The 20306-nt window shown below is 36.6% G+C and overlaps 1 protein-coding gene across 1 annotated transcript in view; it reads left to right on the top strand.

Moving 5' to 3' along the window:
• Nucleotides 1-20006: 20006 nt before the first annotated feature.
• Nucleotides 20007-20306, top strand: part of CSRNP3 (cysteine and serine rich nuclear protein 3) — a 76942-nt gene continuing 76642 nt past the window's right edge. The window contains exon 1 of the mRNA XM_068969224.1: nt 20007-20154. Coding sequence (XP_068825325.1) covers nt 20007-20154 — 148 coding nt within the window. The remainder of the gene's footprint in view (nt 20155-20306) is intronic.

The raw sequence follows: 20306 nt of genomic DNA, 5'->3' as shown, positions 1-20306 counted from the left end.
AAATGAACATGAGCATTTTGGAACAAATACATTAAAATGGTGGTATTTGAAACATATCTGAATATTTTTTCAAAGTTAAGAAAAACCCATGAAAAGGCATTTACTTAAATCATGAAACATTCTAAATCAATGTTAAGACTACAAAAAATATTATAAAGAATGATGTTAAATCATCATATTTAGAGACTGGCTATTTAGCCACACATGCCTATTTTGGCTTTAAATTATTTTTTAAAGTTTCAGCTGACACAGAAAAATTTTAAATTATAATTATTTCCAAAAAATAACTTCTCATTAATGAAAAGTTTAACAGGTATATAGATTTACTATTTTTAGGATTACTATATTACTTACAGGCATTATTAAAATGTTCTATATATCTAACTGTACAGAAAAATTTATTTTCTGATATTTATTTATGGTTTTCTGACTGACTTTTACTTCTGTGCTCTTCGTTGCACATTACATGTATTTGTCCTAAGATTTCCATTGAGATTAACAAGAAACAAGCTTTCAATTACCAATTCAATTTAGATTATTAAAGAGATAAGAAGTTTATTTTTTCATCAACTTCCAATTATTAAATAGCTTTTTCATTTGGAAATCCACTATCCATTTTCAAATTTTGAGAAATTATTTTAGGTAATTATTTTAAAATATACTTTGGAAAGATAATCTGACTATACCTATGTGTATATATGTATGTGTATTAATTCAATATTTACATAGGAGAAAAATTACTGTAAATGTTGAGTAGTCAGCTTTGAAACTACTTGTTAACACTGAAATCAGATGAGGTAAACCATATGCTTTATTGAGGTAAGCTGTCTAAAATAAGTTACTGCGATTTTAAGAATTAATATGAACCACATGCCTTTTAGATCTTTAAATTGAAATCTTCATTGTTCTTTTAAGTCAGCTCTTCTAGGAATGTGTCATCTTTTGTGAAGATAAATTAATCTACCTTACTTATATACATCAGTAAAAGACACTCTCTCATCTACTTTATCAAAAGTAATTAGAACATCTCTATTTTTATTCATATATCGTATCTATTAGTGACTGAGATTTTCATTGAGCGATTTTGAGGGAAACAATGACTTATCCTTTAGAAAACAACCAAGAAAAAGAAAGACCAGCAATCTAAAGGTTAAACATACTGTCAAATCATTCAGTTCAGCAAGGTTCTTTAATAACATGTGTACAAAAGTACTTTCAGAAAGCAAAAGGTGGGAAACAGCTTTTTCCTTAGTTCCCCTTCCTTAAATTATTTTCCAGCCTCATATTAAAATGAAATCTAGTGAACTTCTTTTGAATTCCTGCTCAAATGTTTTCTATAATAATAAAAAAAAAAATCTTGTGAAGGGATTTCCATAAGTTGTGCTGCATTAATGACTTAGAGCAGCTCCCTAATCTGTTATTCCTTCCTCCTAGCAGACCTCAGCTGATAAAAATATCCATAGACACAGTGAAGTCAGTGGCATGCCTGGCTTTCTCAGACAAAACTCCCATGTGATCACATATAGGCAGCCTCAGTGAGGCTGATGCCGTGTAGCAAGCAGTAGGTAATGAGTCTTTGTGCAGAGTGAAGCTCTTGTCGCTGAACAATAAAGCATACGGTACCAGCAATAAAACACAGGGCTGGCAAATTTCAGAAGATTCCGCTGAACCAGGAAGAACAGTGCCTTCGGTGATGCTGACACACATTAGAAAATGTTAATCAATTTATTTTGGATTCTAATGGAAAAAGAGTGCAAGGACTAAGACTACTGCTATTTGAACAGGTCAGTGATTTTATAAATTACTCCAACACTTCCTTGTGTTTGATTGGATTTAAATTAGGATGGGCTGATGTGTATTTTGCCTTAAAAACTTTGCAAGATATTTACAGTGTGTAATATGAAGGATGCACTTGAATTGACCCAACTCAATTAAATGGCTGATGTAGTCAGATGTGATAGAGAAATGTTTATATGATTATAGTAAACTAAAAAGTTATTTATCCTATTTAAAAATTTATGGGTTAAAAAATCATTAAGTAATTTCTAACCTTCTATAATGCAGAAATAACTTATGGGAGAATACTAACAAATAGCTCAAATAAAAATCTTCACATTTATTTTTCCATGATTAAAAAATTCTGTACTGCAATAGTTTGTGTCTTATGAATTAGATGATATATCATTCAAAATTTATTGATATCTTTTAGTGTACTACAAGAGATTTAACATAGTTAATTATTTAAATAACAAATTTTAAAACCAAGAAAATTTTAAAATGTTAATAATGCTATCTCCCAGAACAATGCATTTTATATTTTATAAAATAACATATATCTATATTAATCTGTTGTGTGCCTTTTATTTTTCATGTTATATTTCTTTATTGCATTAAACCTTTTATTTCATAAATATTATTCACTCATTAAAGGAGAAAATAAATTAGCTTAATTTTAAAAAGAAGAATGGATTAATTATGTGATGATGCATACTTCCATTGACTCACCATTTAGAAAAGAATATGTGCCTTCATGGGTATTTATAAAAATATGTATACATGACCTTCTGTACCTAGAAAATAATCACTTAGGTTTATGAGCAAGAGAGTTTGTGTTTTAAATAGAGAGACTGCTGTGTGTAGGAAGACAAGGGAAGAAATAACTCTAGCAAATAATAGCACAACACTGAACATCTCTGCCAAAGAGAGACAAGCGTTACTGCTGCATGAATCTTTGGAACAAAACACATAGTTTAACTTTGCTCTACATTTTTATTGCTGTGTTGTTTTAAAGGCATCGTGGGACCTAAATTCTTTACAATTAATTTCTCGGACACCATTTAGGATGATCTTAAGGCACTAGGGCGCATTTAACATTTTATAGAATTACCACAGTGACTTCATGTATTCGTATAGTGACTCAATGCCTGTAAGATGCTGTTTAAACCACAACAAAAAGAAATTATCCTATGTTCCTGATTATGCGTGCACTGTGCCTTCCAAGGGGGGAAAATAGCTATGTTTCAAAAACAAGAGGAGTTAATGAAAATTTTAAATTGGCCTTCCACATGTATTTAAATGAAGTATTTGACTATTTGGGTTTCCTTGGTTACCATAGTCGCGGCTGACAGCTTCTTTTTGGTGGGGAAGGGGAAAGCAGGACTCTAAAACAAAGAGTTAAAAACACTTATACATTAATAGACAAGGGGGCCTGGGGGTGGGGCTGTGATACGGGCAGCCCGGCGCAGTCGGTGCCCACCCCCTATCGCGGATTCCAGTTCTCGGGTGATTCAGGTATTCTGGCAGAACTGCAGTTCCACAATTCCTTACCCAGCATTCCGTTTCAGCTGCTGGAGGGCTGCCCGAGCCTTATGCAAATGAGACCAGCTCCGAGGCTTTGACTGCAGAAGCGAGAGGAGGTGGGGGCAGAAGGGAGTTCAAAGGTCACAGGGCTGGTGGAAAGCTGGATCAGTTGCCCGAAAAAAATGCACTGGGCTCCTCTGCAGCAGTGTTTTGCAGCAGTTACATGAAGTGTGCTTTATGTCTCAGAGTGAAGATCTTACAGCGTGTGTGCCGTAGTCGTTTAAAGTGCACGCAGGTACGGTGACAGATTTCGTGATGCGCCTGATTTTATTTCTATAAAAGACACCGATGAGGATTGGCTGTTTTAATTCATTGTGGAAATAGGCAGGGTGTTCTCGATTTTCACCTTCCCTTAGCTAGTTTATTTAATCTTCTTAATGTTGTCTCAATTTGAAACGTGGGTATTTTGTTCCAGTGGAATAATGTCATGAGAGAAAAAAATTGGATTGGGGATTCTAAATAATTCCATTTGGGAGAAAGTTTTTGATTGCAGGGAGGTATCTCGGTTGAAACATCTAGTTGAATGTCAAGACTTTAAAGTTTTAGAGGATTTTCACATTTTTAATAATTTTGTTTTAAATAAGAACCTAAGATTGTCGTGAGGTATCTGGAACTAAATAATGGAGTTCTTTTGTTCATAACCCACATGATACCATAAGGACAGTTTCAATCAGTTATATGTTCATTTCCTTTTAAGAGAGGATTCATTGTGGAGAGTCTTCATTCTGCATTTCATTACTAAACACCTTATCAGAGAAATACTTTCTTATTTGGGGGTTGCATCCTTTAAATCCTTTAATTTTCATAATTGTTATTAATTTTCTTTGGGACTTTTTGGATAATGCTGTTTTGAACTCAACATGTTCAGCTTCCTATGACTTTTCCTTTCAGTTAAGTCTAGATTGTGAAGTGAACCTCATAAATGTCACAGGCAGGAAAAGTCTTTTTCCATGGACTAAATTTCACACTTTCATAAAATGTGTGATTACATCATAGTAAAGTCTGACCTGAACCAAACAAATGTGTCCTTACTTTTATTCTTCATATTGCTTTTTTATTTAAAAAGCATATGTTTAAATAAACTTAATTAAAGCAGCATGATCAGACTATGTCATTAAAATTTTCAAATATATCAATTCAGCAGTTACAGTGCTGATGGGGAAAAATGTTATTGTAATTTGCATCAAATATTTATATGTTTACCTTATAAGTATATGTGTATGAAAATAAGTTGGAAAGATGAAGAGGCAAAATAATGTTTCGTCGTGAAATTACTTTATGCTTTCATATTTGCCTAAGATATTTTGAGTGAATTTTATGAACCTTACCTACAAAGAGCTAGCACATGTTTAGATAATTACTTTCTTTTGCATTGAAAAGGGGGGCATTAATTTTATTATAATGATTATCAAGATTTGGTAGTTTGGCACTAATATCTTTTATTTTAAAATGGGGTACGGGGAGCATGGAGGGCAGACCAAAACAAGAGAATGGCCATTTAAAACAGTGAAGGACAAGTATTTTAAATATTTATGAAATCACTTCATAGTAGTCATTTAGGGCCAGATTCTCATCCTTTATCACTCTATTGGGGACATTCTGACATTTATCCAGGATCCTGAGATTAAATTAGGAAAAGATACTCATATTTTGTATGAGTTTTGTAAAAACAAATAAACTGCCATTTTCTTCTAAACTCTCTTTTGTAACTTTCAGTAATGAGCTTAAGGGGGTATATTTTAAATCAATCACTCCTTTTTATGTTGAATAGAAAATGCTGTCCTTTGGTCCAAACAACATATTTGGTTACTTTTGTTTTATATATAGGTATATAATTGTTTTGAAATACATATTTACATATATTTTATATATTTATATGTTATATATAATATATATGATATGTATATATTATATATGTATGCTTACATACTATATGCATGCATGTATTTCAAACAACCAAATAAAGTCTTTCTTACAGTCAGCTGTATTTTATCCAACAATTTTGAAAAGCAAACTTCTTTACTTTTAGCTCAGGTCATGCCCAGAGTTTATGCCTACCAATCCTCTACGTGTGTTACAGGCAGGGCACAGGGAAGAGGAAAGAACTAGGTTTAAAGTTCATTTAGCCTGTCCAGTACTATTAACTTTGTAAATGCAACTGCTACTACCCATTAGCACATTCTGAATATAGAAATAACAACAGTGCGGGCAAAGAAGGAGCGCCTGTGAAGATTCTTGTAGAAAATGTGGTAATAGACAAATGTGAAATAAAGAGAATTGTTGTGCTTTCGTGAGCCACGAGAGAGCTATATATGTCCTGCAGCAAATTTATGGCTTTGAATATCCTGGAGAATTTATGTCTCTATGCAAATTCACTGAAAACTTTGAAGTCTTTTTTGCATTTGCTTGAACCATACAGCTTCCATACAAATCTCAGCAGCAGGTACCTAGTAAGTTCATAGTCTGGATACTTAAATGCATATAGAAAAATGCATTTCTGTAAATGCAAATAAAATTAAATTTAGAAAGTTAAGAGTAAAGAGAGTAAAGTAAAAACAAATCATTGAAGGACATACACTTAGTGTACTTTGAGAGGTAGTATTATATCAGACTTCAAAGAAATCTTTAAGGATTTTTCAAAAATTAATTTCCTGCTTTCTGATTACCAATCTGTCTTTGTCATCATTTGAAACTAGAGACCATATTGTAAGCTTGGAAAAGATTTTAGGGCAAACATGTTGTACTCAGTCTAGCAGGATGGAACATAATCTAAAATCTACAAATAGCTGTTGTTGTCTCAAAATTGTGTGTGTAGGTTTTAGGGTGTATTATCAATATATGTGTCCTTTTCCTGAACTTCTGGTGCCTATGAAAAAGAAAAAAGAATAAAATTACAACATATAGATGGAAAATGTTCAAAATAATTGAGTATTCAAAACAATCACATTTTTTCATCTTAACTTGGCATTTCTTAGGAAACAAAGCAAATGATTGCATTTTTATTGGCTATTCTAAAATGTAAATAGACTTGTATTAATTTTGTTGAAGAGTATAAGGATAATAAAATTGTAAGATGGTTTTAAAGGTCTTATTTTTATTCCATATTATTAGACAGATGGCAACATTATAGTAATACTTTGTCTAGGACAGTTGGAAAGTAATCTACTAAATTAACCAATTTTCCAAATATGTAAAGTTTATAACTTAAATGGCCAGTTTTTCTTTAATGATAATTGGTTTCATGGAAGCAAGATATGGTACATATCATTCTGCTTTGTTGAGCAAAGTGGAAATCAGTTTAGGCCCTTCTTCATGGCATAAGAATCATTATTTCCACCATTACACCAACTTATAGCAAATGATAACACTGTTACTCAACTGTACCCCAGTACTAAATAGTGTTAGTTGCTCAGTCATGTCCAACTCTTTGCGATTCCACAGACTGTAGCCCACCAGGTTCCTCTGTCCATGGGATTCTTCAAGCAAGAATACTGGAGTGGGTTGCCATTCCCTTCTCCAGAGGATCTCCCTGACACAGGGATTGAACCCGGGTCTCCTGCATTGCAGGCACATTCTTTACCATCTGAGCTACAGGAAAGTCCAGTACTAAACAGTGTTGCTATTATATACTTTTTAGCATATAGCTTTATATGCTTTCTATATACTTTATGTGCCCTTTATATTTTACTCTTTCTTTTCTCCTTTTAATATTTATTATTTTAGTAGTTAATAATTACTCCTTATCTGACAGTAATTAAAAATGAAGTGTATGCACTTTATTTTACATTAAATTCCATATAGCTTAGACTTCAGTGGGCAAAGTGGGGAGAGGTAAACATCCCTCTATATTACCCCATGTGCTGACCTTCTGACGTATGCAGATATGGAGTATACTCAGCATAGAAACGTAGAATTTGTCTTCGTTTTTCTTACATTTAGGATATTTAAAATCATGTTGGAACTCCAGATAAATGAGAAATTGATTTTGGTTGCTACAATGAGAATCTGTCATACTAAATCACCAACAGGGATTTGAAATTACTTTTTCTAACAGGAAAATTAGGAGTTTCTAACAAGTATACCAAAGAAAACACACAGACCAATTATCTTGGTGGCGTTTGACTAAACACTAGTGCATATACCTATTCTTAGCAATTTCAGGAGTTGTGGTCTATTTCATTCTTAAATCCTGGGACTCTTAGGTACACCACCTTCTACCACCATGCTATTTATTACTCAGGCAATCTCTCATCTCCATGTAAGCTTATGAATGCACATATTCATTTAGAAATGCATTATTTAGTTATTTGTGTGTGCATACATGTACACATGTGTGTACACCTAATATTCCCCCAATCATATACAAGAAAAGTAAGACAACAGAGCCATCAATCCCTATTTCTTCAAAATTCACTAGTATAGTGTATGTGTTAAGACACATACAGTGGTTAATATCATACCCATTAATAGATGGTCTCTTACATTCTGAAGATTTTTGAGGAGCTGAAGAAATGTTGCTTCTCATTCTGTAAGAATTAGAATAGTCCAAAGTGCTGGGGAAAATTTCCATGTCATGGTCTTCTTTTGCCCACTAGCATTTAAAAATGCCTGAGAACTACTTTAACAAGCCTGGGTAATTTTGTCTAATACAACAAAACATTGTAAATCTAGGGCAATTCATGAACAACTGAAAAATCAGGAAAATGTTGTACATTGTTTTCTTGATAAGTAAGTGCTTTTATGATGTAGTTTTAAAGAGTGTGAGTTCACACTATATTGTGGAGTGTGAAAAGACTGAATAGCATGGTGTTCGGGAGTTTACCTTTAAGTTCCAACCCTGGCATCACTTCTAAAGCATGGTCTGCCATTTACAATCCATGTGGCCCTGGACAGAGTACTTGAAAACTGTAAGCCTCATCTTCATTTGCAAAGTGGAAATAATTGTATCTATATCAAAGAGCTTTTATGAAAACAAAATGGCATGATGCATGCCTGGCACAGAATATGAGCATTAAAAGTGGTACCTATAGTAATAGCATATTAAAAAGCAGAGACATTACTTTACCAACAAAGGTCCATCTAGTCAAGGCTGTAGTTTTTCCAGTGGTCATGTATGGATGTGAGAGTTGGGCTGTGAAGAAAGCTGAGTGCCAGAGAATTGATGCTTTTGAACTGTGGTGTTGGAGAAGACTCTTGAGAGTCCCTTGGACTGCAAAGAGATCCAACCCGTCCTTCCTAAATTAGGAGATCAGTGCTGGGTATTCATTGGAAGGACTGATACTGAAGCTGAAACTCCAATACTTTGGCTACCTCATGCGAAGAGTTGTCTCACTGGAAAAGACCCTGATGCTGGGAGGGATTGGGGGCAGGAGGAGAAGGGGACGACAGAGGATGAGATGGCTGGATGGCATCACTGACTCGATGGATGTGAATTTGGGTGATGGACAGGGAGGCCTGGCATGCTGCGATTCATGAGGTCTCAAAGAGTTGGACATGACTGAGCAACTGAACTGAACTGAACTGATAGTAATAAATTAGTAATATTTTTCAACCTACAGGAGTTGGTTCCGTGGTCCTCATATGACAAGTTCAGCTTAAGTCTATAGTTACAACACTCTAGATAAGACTTCAATGAAGACATGTTTTCCAAAGATAGAAACCCACTAGGAGTTTCTTAGAGGTCATACCTAGGAAGTACTGGGCCGTTGTTACCTTATATTCAGATGGGACAAGTAGAGGTGGCAGCCACCATAGTCATCAAATTCAAAATATATGTGGTTTCATAGTCCTACCAACTAGAAGTATAATATCCACAAAATCTCACAAATGTAGTAATATATGCTTTTTTAAAATTCTCTTGTTTTATATCCTTTGTTGCTTTAAAGTTTTTCATTTTTAAGGCTTTGCTCTACTATTTTTTTCTTTTCCATGTTGACTTTGTACAATTAAGGCATTAGTTGTTCATTTTCCACCCAAAGTTCCTGGTTTATCCATAGACTGTGTGTTGCAGGAAGGGGGACCTCTTTAGGGCCCGAAACTGGACTCTTGTCTAACATTCGGACATGAATTGTCCGAAGAGACACGTGCTGACAAAGCAAGAGATTTTATTGGGAAAGGGCGCCCAGGCAAAGAACAGTAGGGTAAGGAAACCCAGGAGAACAGCTCTGCCACATGTCTCGCAGTCTCGGGTTTTATGCTGATGGGATTCGTTTCCGGGTTGTCTTTAGCCAGTCATTCTGATTCAGAGTCCTTCCTTGTGGTACATGCCTTGCTCAGCCAAAATGGATGCCAGAGAGAAGGATTATGGGAGGAGGTCGGACATGTGGTGTCTCCTTTTGACCTTTCCTGAACTCCTCTGGTTGGTGGAGGCTTATTAGTTCCTTGTTCCTTACCAGGACCTCCTGTCATAAAACAACTCATGCAAATGGTTACTATGGTGCCTGGCCAGGGTGGGCGGTTTCAGTCAGTGTGCTTCCCCTAACATATGGACCTTTCAGTTATAGAGGGAGCATGGCTCATGTTCGGTGCCCAAGAAACGTTTGCTGATCCAGTGCTGTTGTAGAGCAGGATTCCAGTTCTGCCTCATGACTTAAAAGTGCTAATTTGTTTAAATCATGAAAAAAATATTCATGGACCCACTTCTGTTTAAAACTTCCTCTGTATCAGAATGATGTCTAGAAATACTGCATCAATTGATTTAGCCACAAGGTTTTTCAAAAGAAATCTAAGAAATATATCTACATCTTTTTTACTTAAAAATTATTTTAACAGTAGCATACATAAAAGTGTTCTGTGATGGCTATACATGAGTAGCAAGTGTTGGATAAATTGGTGGTGGAGGGTGGGGGATATCATGATTCTGCTTTTGTGAAACTTGTTTGAATGATGGAACTTTTCTCAATAGTGGGTTTCCAAGTTTTAAAAGATTGTATGAGTTTGGTGTGATTTATTTCTGTTGTGAATGATTTTAATTTATGCCAGGAGAATCTTCTCTGAGACTTGAAAATTCAGGTATTTAATCTTACTCTCTAAATTATTTTTACTAATTGCTGCTTCATGCAATGTCAGCTACAGGTTGAATAACTATTTACTATCTGCCTTCGATAGTAAAAAATCTATATCTTGCCTAAGGTAGTGATCATTTTAAAGAACATGTTAAGTACTTTTTCTACTTATTCTAATTTTTCAAATCTTCTTAATTTTTTTTGCACAGTATCTTTGTCAGGATCCCAGTGCTTAGATGGGTATGGCCTGAAGTTTGACCATATTTATTATGATGTCCACTTTAGGGTACTTTACAAGGAAGTGTTTTTAAAAGATCTTTCACTTCAGTCTATTCCCATGATTCTTCTGAAGGAAAAGGATGTCATATCTCTCAAATATCTTTTGATCTATGCTGACTACTCTATTATTTAGTCAGAAAATTTCTAAATGACTGAAGAGAAACTTCTTAAGTGCCCAGGAGAAAAAAATGTTAACTTCCAGTGCTGCAGTAATAATTCTAAATTCTTTCACATTTGTGTGGTCCTTTTTTTTTTTTCTAATGTTGAAAGTCCAAGAAATTAGACTAAGTCTTAATAGAAGCATATAAAATAAATTTTTCATTGGTACTTTTGTTGTTGGGGTAGGAAAAATAGGCTTACAACAGGCACTTGATCAGTTTTCAACAGTTTTAAAAGCCTTATCATGTTCCTGGTTGGGTCTCTCTGCTTTTGCTAACTGAAAATGCATCCTGAAAGTTAACTTTAGGGAACAACTTTGGCTTTCTGTCCACATGTATTCTATTATATTGTGTTGCCAAATAACAATTAATGTATGACCTTTTTAGGGTTACAAAGCATTGAAAATCAAGTTCTGGCTATCTTATATGGACACTAATCCCAATGACAGGTAGTATGGAAAGCTTCTTGGGGTTCTATAGAACCCCTTTAGCATTAGTAAGTGGAGTAGCCTTCCATTCCTTTGTCAGCAGGGCATGCATCAGTTTAGACATTGCAGTTTGCACACAGTGAGGCAGGACAGTATTGACAGTTAGAGGCACCCACCTTTGATGGAGGCCAGGCTTTTATCATTTACTCCTTGGTTGTGGGGACTGTACTGCATCAGAGCCTGTTCTTACTAGGTATGCCCTGCCCCTTGTTTCGATGGAAGTGGAAACTGAGACCCAGAGGAGATAATCCTCTTACCTAAAATTAGGCCACTTGTTCGTAGCTGATCCAGGATTAGGTTCCAAACTGATGACCATTCATTTACTGAACAGGCACTGGAATACATATTCAGTTCAGGAAGAACCTTTCAGTTAAGTATGTGACAGTCAGGTGAACTAGTAATTCTGATGCAGTGTAGTAAATACTGCTCTGTGCACCAACCAGGTGCTGTGCTGTGAATGTAGGGAGGTCACTAGACCCAGTGTGATGCTGGTCAGGGAATATTTTTCAGAGAAAGTCTGGCTCAGGTCTCCTGGACCAATGACCTAGATCTCTGAAACCACAGTTTCCTTTGCTAAAACTACCCTGCAGGTTTTGGGAAAAGATTACAGAGGATAGGTGCAAAGTGGCCCATAATAGATATTCACCAAATGGTGACTGACATTATTATAAAAGGGATGAGGCAGTCTAAACTACATCTTAGGAAAGACAGACGCTGTTTAGAAAGGAACCCTTGAAATCAGTAAGGAATGTCCACAGGAGATGCAGTTCACTCTTTGGCACCTATGGCAGAAGAAGCTGGGGGAGAAAGAACCTTGCCTTAGGAGAGGGATGACCCTGGTGTAAAGGGAACAGGAGGTAACAGATGCTCAGACTTCTAGGATACTTTAAACTAATGTGTTCACAATCAATTATTCTTTCAAGTTCTGGATGTCCACCAAAGCTGAGGAAATGGCATTAAGTCACTAGAGCAGAAGTTTTTAACCAGGAAATCCATGGATAAATGGCGTAAGCATGTGTGCACTTGTTTCAGGGGCAAGCATTCATTTCTTTAATTAAATTCTCAAACTGCAAATCATCAAGCTACAAAATTGTCGAAATTCAAAAAGTATAAAGTAACTCAGACCTTTAACTCAAGGTCACAGCTAACTCTGGCATAAGGAATTCATACATAATTGGGGAACCCTCCAATTGTTTCTCCAACAAAAATATTCATTAGACAAGAGCACTCCCAGCATTTTTGGCTTAAGCAGACACCTGGACAAGAGAAATGTATTTGGCTAACTTGTACTCCTTGAATTGGCAAACCACCAGTATCATTTTTCACATTGGTGGTGCCCCATGGAAACACCTTGCAGGAGTTTACCTTGTGAATTCATTGCCAAATCCCTATCTTCTTGGCAGCAGCTATATTAATTTCTTGCCAAATGGGTTAAGGCAGAAATGGCCTAGTATTGTGGAAGAAGATATCCCCCCTTTTAAAAAAAAGCAATGGATAAGCATTCTGAGACCGTTTGGCATGGTGTGGTCAAGGCATTGAAGTCTGATGCCAACTTCTTAAGATAATAATTATCTTATTTAGTAGCAACTTGGTTTTCTGGTGGCTCAGTGGTAAAGAATCCACCTGCAATGTTGGAGACCCAGATTTGATCCCTGGGTTGGAAAGATACCCTAGAGGAAGGCATGGCAACCCACTCCAGGATTCTTGCCTGGAGAATCCCGTGAACAGAAGAGCCTGGTGGGCTATAGTCCATGGGGTCGCAAACAGTCAGACACGACTGAGTGACTAAGCATTCATGCAGTCAGGAACACATCTTGATAACTAATGATATACCACCAGAAAATACTACAGTGTGATATTTTCAGCCAAGCCCTCTTTTCTTAAGTACTGGAATAAAACCTGCACACCATCAATTGAGCAACTGTCCTCTTCATCCTCTCTCTGGCCCTGTAGACAATCTAGTTGATGAAGTGTGACATTGTGAATAATCTTGGTTTCGCCAGCTAAGCTTTTCCCACCTGCTATCACAGAAGAGCCATACACCAGTATTTTCATCAACCTGTTTGCAGTGCTTCTCATCTCATCATCTGAATTTGGTGAAGCAACCAGAGGAAACATCAAAATTGCTTTCCATTCTGCATAACAGTAAAGGAGAATGATCTGCTTTTTCTGTGCAGCTGAATCCTGACACTGGTGGTTCCTGGGCTCCAGGCCCATTGCTGACTGAAGTGAACAGCCTTAGCTTATCAGAGTCGTTGGGAGAGAACTTTATTATAGTTTCTTAGTTTTTTGTGCTTGCTGGAAGAATTTGATGAGGATGTAAAGTAAATTATTTTCTTCTTTGATAAACCAGGAATAATTATCCTTCAAGTCAGGTTACATTGCAAGCTACCACGCTCCTTTGATATATGCCACGTCACCAAGGCAGAAGGGTCTTTGTTAATGACCTTTGCAGTTAAAGATTACTCTCATTTTGATTAACTACAAAACTAGCAAGCAACCAGTGCAAAGGATACACCCAGGTAAAACTGAGCAGAGGGGCTCTAGACACACCTCTTTGTTCCTGAGAGAAGACCATGTATAGCTCCTGGTCTAAGTAGCCTCCATGGAATTAAGGACCTGCAGGTCAAATGAACCATCAGGCTAGGGAAGAAACAGCATCTCACTGAAAATATCTCCCCATTTCAATATAAAGAAATTCTTGCCACGGCAGAATTACTTCCTTTTAAATGCATTTTTTCCAGCATCAGTGATGGGGCAGGCTTGCCCTTAACTTATTAACTGTCTCCCACCGCCCCCTCACCTTTTTTTCAGTTGTTTGATGAACTCGTGATTCACCCTAATAACCTTACATGTTTCATTTACTGGGTTTTATCTGATTGGTAAAGAACAGGAATATTCATATGCAGTAGTTCCAGTTAGTGAAGTGAAGTGAAGTGAAAGTTCCTCAGTTGTGTCCAACTCTTTGTGACCCCATACAGTCCATGGAATTCTCCAGGTCAGAATACCAGAGTTGGTAGCTGTTCCCTTCTTTAGGGGATCTTCCTAATGCAGGGATCGAACCCAGGTCTCCTACATTGTAGGCAGGTTCTTTACCAGCTGAGATATAAGGGAAACCCAACAGTATTGGAGTGGGTAGCCTGTCCCTTTTCCAGCAGATTTTCCTGACCCAGTAATCAAATCAAGGTCTCCTGCATTGCAGGCGGATTCCTTGCCAACTGAGCTATCAGGGACGCCCCAGTTCCAGTCGGTAGGTGGCATCTTTTATGTAGATGTTTTCTTGATTTCATAGTCATTCTGCTTTTTCACCAAGAGCCAAGAGCACCAGTTAGGGATGTAAGAAGAAAAGCAGGGTGCCCAGTTAAATTTAAATTTCAGATGAGCAACAAATAATAGGTAAATTTATATCTCAGATGTTATTTTTTTAGTCTAAAATTCAAATGTAACTGGGTGTCCTTTATTTTAATTTGCTAAATCTTGCAACTCTAAAATGAATCTTCTCCAAATCAAAGAACTTGCTGTACAGAACTAAGAGATTGACAATGCTCTTAAGCCATATTTTCTGTAGCCATTTCCTTATAATACATAGCAAAACATTAAAAATAGGGACAGACTGTCATAAGAAAAAAGGATTAAACATAAGATGAATATAAATAGGATAGTAAGAACTCAGTGAGTTACCTAGAAAAGCTATGAAATTTTTAGTCTGTTGAAAGAGAGGAACATGAACAAGATTCCAACAAATACCCAAAATTTAGCTTCAGTCCTTCCCGAGGCATTAAAGTGTACATTTTTATCCAATGTCTTACTTTTTTTCACCTTCCAGCTTTCTGGTTTCTGACATTTTTTCCCAGAAATACATTAAATAAAATAATTGTACTTATAGAAAATCTGGTATAATTTATCAGTATCTTTCTGAATAGAGATGGAAACATTTCTACTTTGCAACTACTTTTTCTTTAAATATCCAGAGGCATCTCACATCTAATACAAATATGAAATAAATAGTATATGTTAATTAAGAATAACAGATATCCAAGATTATAAGATGTTTATTAGACTTTTAAAGTTGAATTTCACAATAGAAAGGGCACTTGAGTGTAGGGAAAAAGGAATCGCAAACCAAGAGGCTGGCCAAGTGATGAATTCATGGATTATATTAATAAATGAAAAAATCAGATAAATCAGTGCTAGACAAAGAGAGACTATTGGCTTTGAAATGCGGTGAGCTTATTAAAGCTTCTGAGTGAGGTTCTTCGTAGTGATACCTAATTGGGTGGCTCCTTGCCCAGTGGCCTTGTAGTAAATGGTCACAGGACTGACACCTGACCCAAAATGGGCTAAAGGCTGCTCATGCCTTGGAACATTAAGCTTAAACTGTGAGACTCAGAAGTTGCTAGACTTAAACCCGGTAACAGTGGTGCTCTAAAAAAAAAAAAAACCACATCAAGGAATTTCTACAGCCGTAATCTAGAAGTGGTCCTTATTCCTGCTGTTCCTCAATTTTTCATTTCAGCTGTATTTTAGATTGCATCAACTAGTTCAGTATTTTTCCAACAGATGTCTTTGTGCTTAAGTTAGCTAGAATTGGCTTTTGGGTTGCTGGCAAGCAAAAAGAAATTATATGATGCTTTGAGGTCAATTTCATCTCATTTTGATTCTCATCTAATCAAATATGCCAGATATTTTGTTAGGAGAGATAGAATGGTGAATGAGATGAACATGATTCTGTTTCATGGAGCTTTTAGTCTATCAGAGAAAATAGACACTGACAACATAATTAAACTGTGGAAATGGAAGAGTTTCATTCATTCATCATACAAATATTTATTGAGCCCCTTTTAGATATAAAGCATTGTTCTAGATGCTTGGAACATCTGTAAAGAAAACAAATATTCCCACTTTTGTATCTTCCAGCAGGGGATGAAAAATAATTAATAAACCTAAAAAGTACATAAATAATATAGATTTAGAAGGTGGTAAGTGCTATGGGAAAATAAGCTAAAAAGAAGATTGCAAGAAATCATGTATGCATCAAAGGGCTTAGAGTCCAGAGAGAAAAGACAGGTTGGAGAAAGTGAATTATTATTAGAGCTGAAATACTGGCAACAAGGCCAAATGGTCCAAAAAGGTGAAGTTAACCAGAGTATGTTGTTAAAGACTTTATAAGCCATTTTGAGGATTTTGAACTTCATCCTAAGGCAATCCAAAGCCACTTAAGAGTTTTAAGCTACGGACATGATCACATTTGCATTTTAAATTTATCGTCCTGCCTCCAACCTGGAAAACCCATTGAAGGCTAACCAGTAGTAGATGAGAGAGAATAATTAGGAGGTGGTTGTCCTAGTCCAAGTGAGAAATGGTGATACTGTTGATTAACATGTGTTTCTTGAATTGGAAAATGGTAGCTGTATTTAAATGGCTTTTAACGAGGCAAATTATCAGCTTATCATATTTAGAGTAAATTAATGCCTGTCAGGTTTATCTTCTGATCTTTGAGCTTTGATGCTGTTTACCAATTTGAAATGTTGACCACTTTTTCATTAGCTTCGTACCTGTCTCCTCTTTAGGAAAAAAATATATGACAAGTTAAGGAGCTGTGCAGCCACAGGACAAGCATTGATTCTGTTCACCTGCATCTGTTCCTAGCCACCTACATATGGTTGTCCTCAAATTCTAAGAGAAATAATACAGGGTACAAGCAAACCACGTATATACAACTCCTTTATTAACAGGCCTTCTCTTTAAGTTCTTGTATTCTTTTCTTCCTAGTGAGACACTATAGATGTAGGAGAAAACCACATGCTCCTTTTACCATTCCACTGTTAGGTCTTGATCAAGGTTTATCCTCTGGTAAGCAATAGGTCACTTGGCCCTCATAATTTGTGATAACATCTTGTTACACTCACATATTTTTAAAGGCTGTGAAACTAGACAAGTGTTATGCTTGGTTGCTGCACAAGCAGTTTAGCACTTAACCAGTTTCACTGGTATGAATGAAGTTATAAAGTTATAAAGTGTAAGTCGCTCAGTTGTGTCCAACCTTTGTGACCCCATGGACTGTAGCCCACTAGACTCCTCTGTCCAGGGAGTTCGCCAAGCAAGAATACTGGAGTGGGCTGCCATGCCCTTCTCCAGGGGATCTTCCTGACTCAGGGATCGAACCCTGAAACACATATTAATCAAGGATATCACCATTTCTCACTTGGACTAAGACAACCACCTCCTAATTCTTCTCTCCCATCCACTATTGTTTGCTTTCAATGGGTCTCCTGCATTGCAGGCAGATTCTTTATCATCTGAGCCACCAGGAAGCCCAAAGTTAAAGTTATACCCACCTGTAATTATTTGAATGCTTAATTTTCAGCATAGATACTAATCCCGCCTTAACCAGTCTGTTCCTTTTCTCCTTTGACCTGGGAAGAGCTTAGGCTCTTTCAGTCCCAAAGATGTAGACAGAAATTGCAGTCAGCCTTCAACTCCACTGCTTCAGGTCTTGCCAGTACAAATGTAACAACAATGGGAAAAGAGATTTTTGAATTATCTTAGCATCCCTCCAAAAATTTCCCTTCTCATGCTTGAGGAAGTGAGAAAGGAAGAGGAGAGTGCCAAGTACCACATTTTGCCATGCTGGAATGTAGTTTCCTTTGGGCCAATTGGGTGTCCTTGATTCTCAAGAAATCTGCCTTTCTTAAGGAAGTTGGAGATCAGATGGTTAAATGGCACTTAAGGACGTGGTTTTTAACTGTTACCATTGCAATGTCTTATTGAAAAATGTACTTTTTAAACATGGGTTTCCATCTTGTATTACTTTGTGTCTTGGTGTCTCTCCCTCATGAATTACTTTGCATCTTGTTTGAAGTGAACGATTTTCAAATTTATATCCTGTCCTACTTTTATTTCAGGAACTTTACTTAAAATATCTTTTTCCCCCTCCGCCCTGCTCAGATATGCATGAACATTATATGCATTTCATACTCTTTAAGACAGAGAAAATAATAAGCCAATCTGAATAATGGTAAAAGAAGAGTCAGAGTAGAGATTTTATTCTCAAAAGAGGGGACAGTGCAGTATCTTCTTATTGCTATCAGTTATCTGTTGTTAATATAAGTCATGAAAAGACATAAATTAGTAAAACAAGGCAATAGAACATGAATTTGGAGGTATTCTCAATTCCATGCAGCCCAGCATAGTGAATGCTTGCTTCTTGGGAGCGGGTAACACATCTACTCCTTTTTGTACCCCCCCTTACTCGACCGAAGGAGTCAAGCATATGCCTACTGGTTACTAAACACACGAATAGATGAGTAGAGTAAATTGAAATTAATGTTACTTAAGAGACATCTAATACTATCCTTAACTTTACTAGAAGTCACACCAGTGATGGTCACAGAAGATTTTGATTAGGAATTGAGTGCTGAGTTATATAACTCTCTGGGGCTGGTGTGTGGCCACACTCAAGGAAGGAAAAGTCCAAGGAAGGAGCTACTGGAGAAGAGACTAGAAATTAGGCAAATGGCCCTCAATTTGAGTATGTGCCAGAATCACCTGGACAGCTTCAGAGAGCAGTGTCCTAGGCCCTAACCTCCAAGAGAGTTTCTGATTCAATAGATCGGGAATGAGGCTTTAGAGTTTGCATTTGTTAGAGTTTGCATTTCTAAGATTTCCCTCTAGGTGGTTCTAATGCTGCTAATCCAAACAGAATTTGAAAAACTGGCCCAGCTCCAGGGATCTGGTCAGACTGTGCGCTTTGTGATTTGCATAGAGAAGGAGGTAATTACAGCAATTTCTGAAGCCAGTACCTAGATAATGTAACAAAGAACTTAAATGGGAGTTAAAAATCAGCTGACATAAATAAGATGGAAGATAGAATGAATGGAATCAACCGAGTAATACCTTCAGCTTAGTTAATTTAGCAATGTTAGACCATCCACCTATATCTGAGCTAATATAATAATAAGTTATTCCTGAAATATGTTCACATTGGCAGAAAGTTTATGCCCTTGTGCATATGTCAAGGTAAATGATGAAGATGGAGAGAGGGCAGCTCAAGGAGAGGAGACACATCATTCATCCTTTAGGAGAAACTACCTCCACTTCCCACTCTTCACTCTTCCCACCCAATTAGTGCGATATCCCTTGTAAATATCCTTAGGAGGTTTCTGAAACTGTGGCGACAGCTTCAGCAACCAGGTATCATGTGGAAGCGTTTCACTTTATTGTAATAGTTAAGCGGAAACCACCTAAAATTTAGATCTGATTGCATATGCTTCGTTGTGCTCAGCTAATTGGGTTTCTTGCATTTTAAAAATTGAGTATGAAGTTTTTGCATACTTATCCGTGTTCCTTCCAGTAATCGTTTAGGACTTTGGGGAACATTAACGTTTATCTTTGTTACAGAATTTTACATACTTAAGTGGATTTTCTCAACTTGCCAACAAAAAGGAATAGAGGGAGTGCATTAAAATGAAATATGTCTAAAAAATTGTCACCTTTTGGTAAGCAAGTGGTCAGATGCTCGTATTTAATCTAAGTTCATTACTGAAAATATTTTTTAAAAAACTGCTTAGTGATCCTTTCAAGGGAAAACTCAGCTCATGTATAAAAAGCCGTATAAAAATGACTCCAGAGACCTTGGCTGCACATCCAGCGGTCAAATATTTCAATGCTCCGCTGCTCCCGTTCCTGTTACAGGTACATGTGACAGCACTGCAGCGATGAGTGGAATTTTAAAGAGGAAGTTTGAAGAAGTTGACGGCTCCTCGCCCTGCTCCTCTGTGCGGGAATCAGATGATGAAGTTTCCAGCAGTGAAAGCGCTGACAGTGGGGACAGTGTCAATCCGTCCACTTCTAATCATTTTCCCCGTGAGTACAGAAGAAGCCGTAACTGAAGCGGATTGTTTGGTTCTACAGTGAAAATAATTGTATTATTGTGTGATTTTTTTAACTGTTATTACTAATTTTGTTTTGTTTTTACAATTAAACTAAAAGCAAGACATGATTAAGGAAAAATGATT

The sequence above is a fragment of the Capricornis sumatraensis genome, chromosome 3 (assembly GCF_032405125.1).
Source record: "Capricornis sumatraensis isolate serow.1 chromosome 3, serow.2, whole genome shotgun sequence".
Taxonomy (NCBI): Eukaryota; Metazoa; Chordata; class Mammalia; order Artiodactyla; family Bovidae; genus Capricornis; species Capricornis sumatraensis.
The sequence above is the reverse complement of the archived record's forward strand: the minus strand, read 5'-3'. Positions and strand labels throughout refer to the sequence as shown.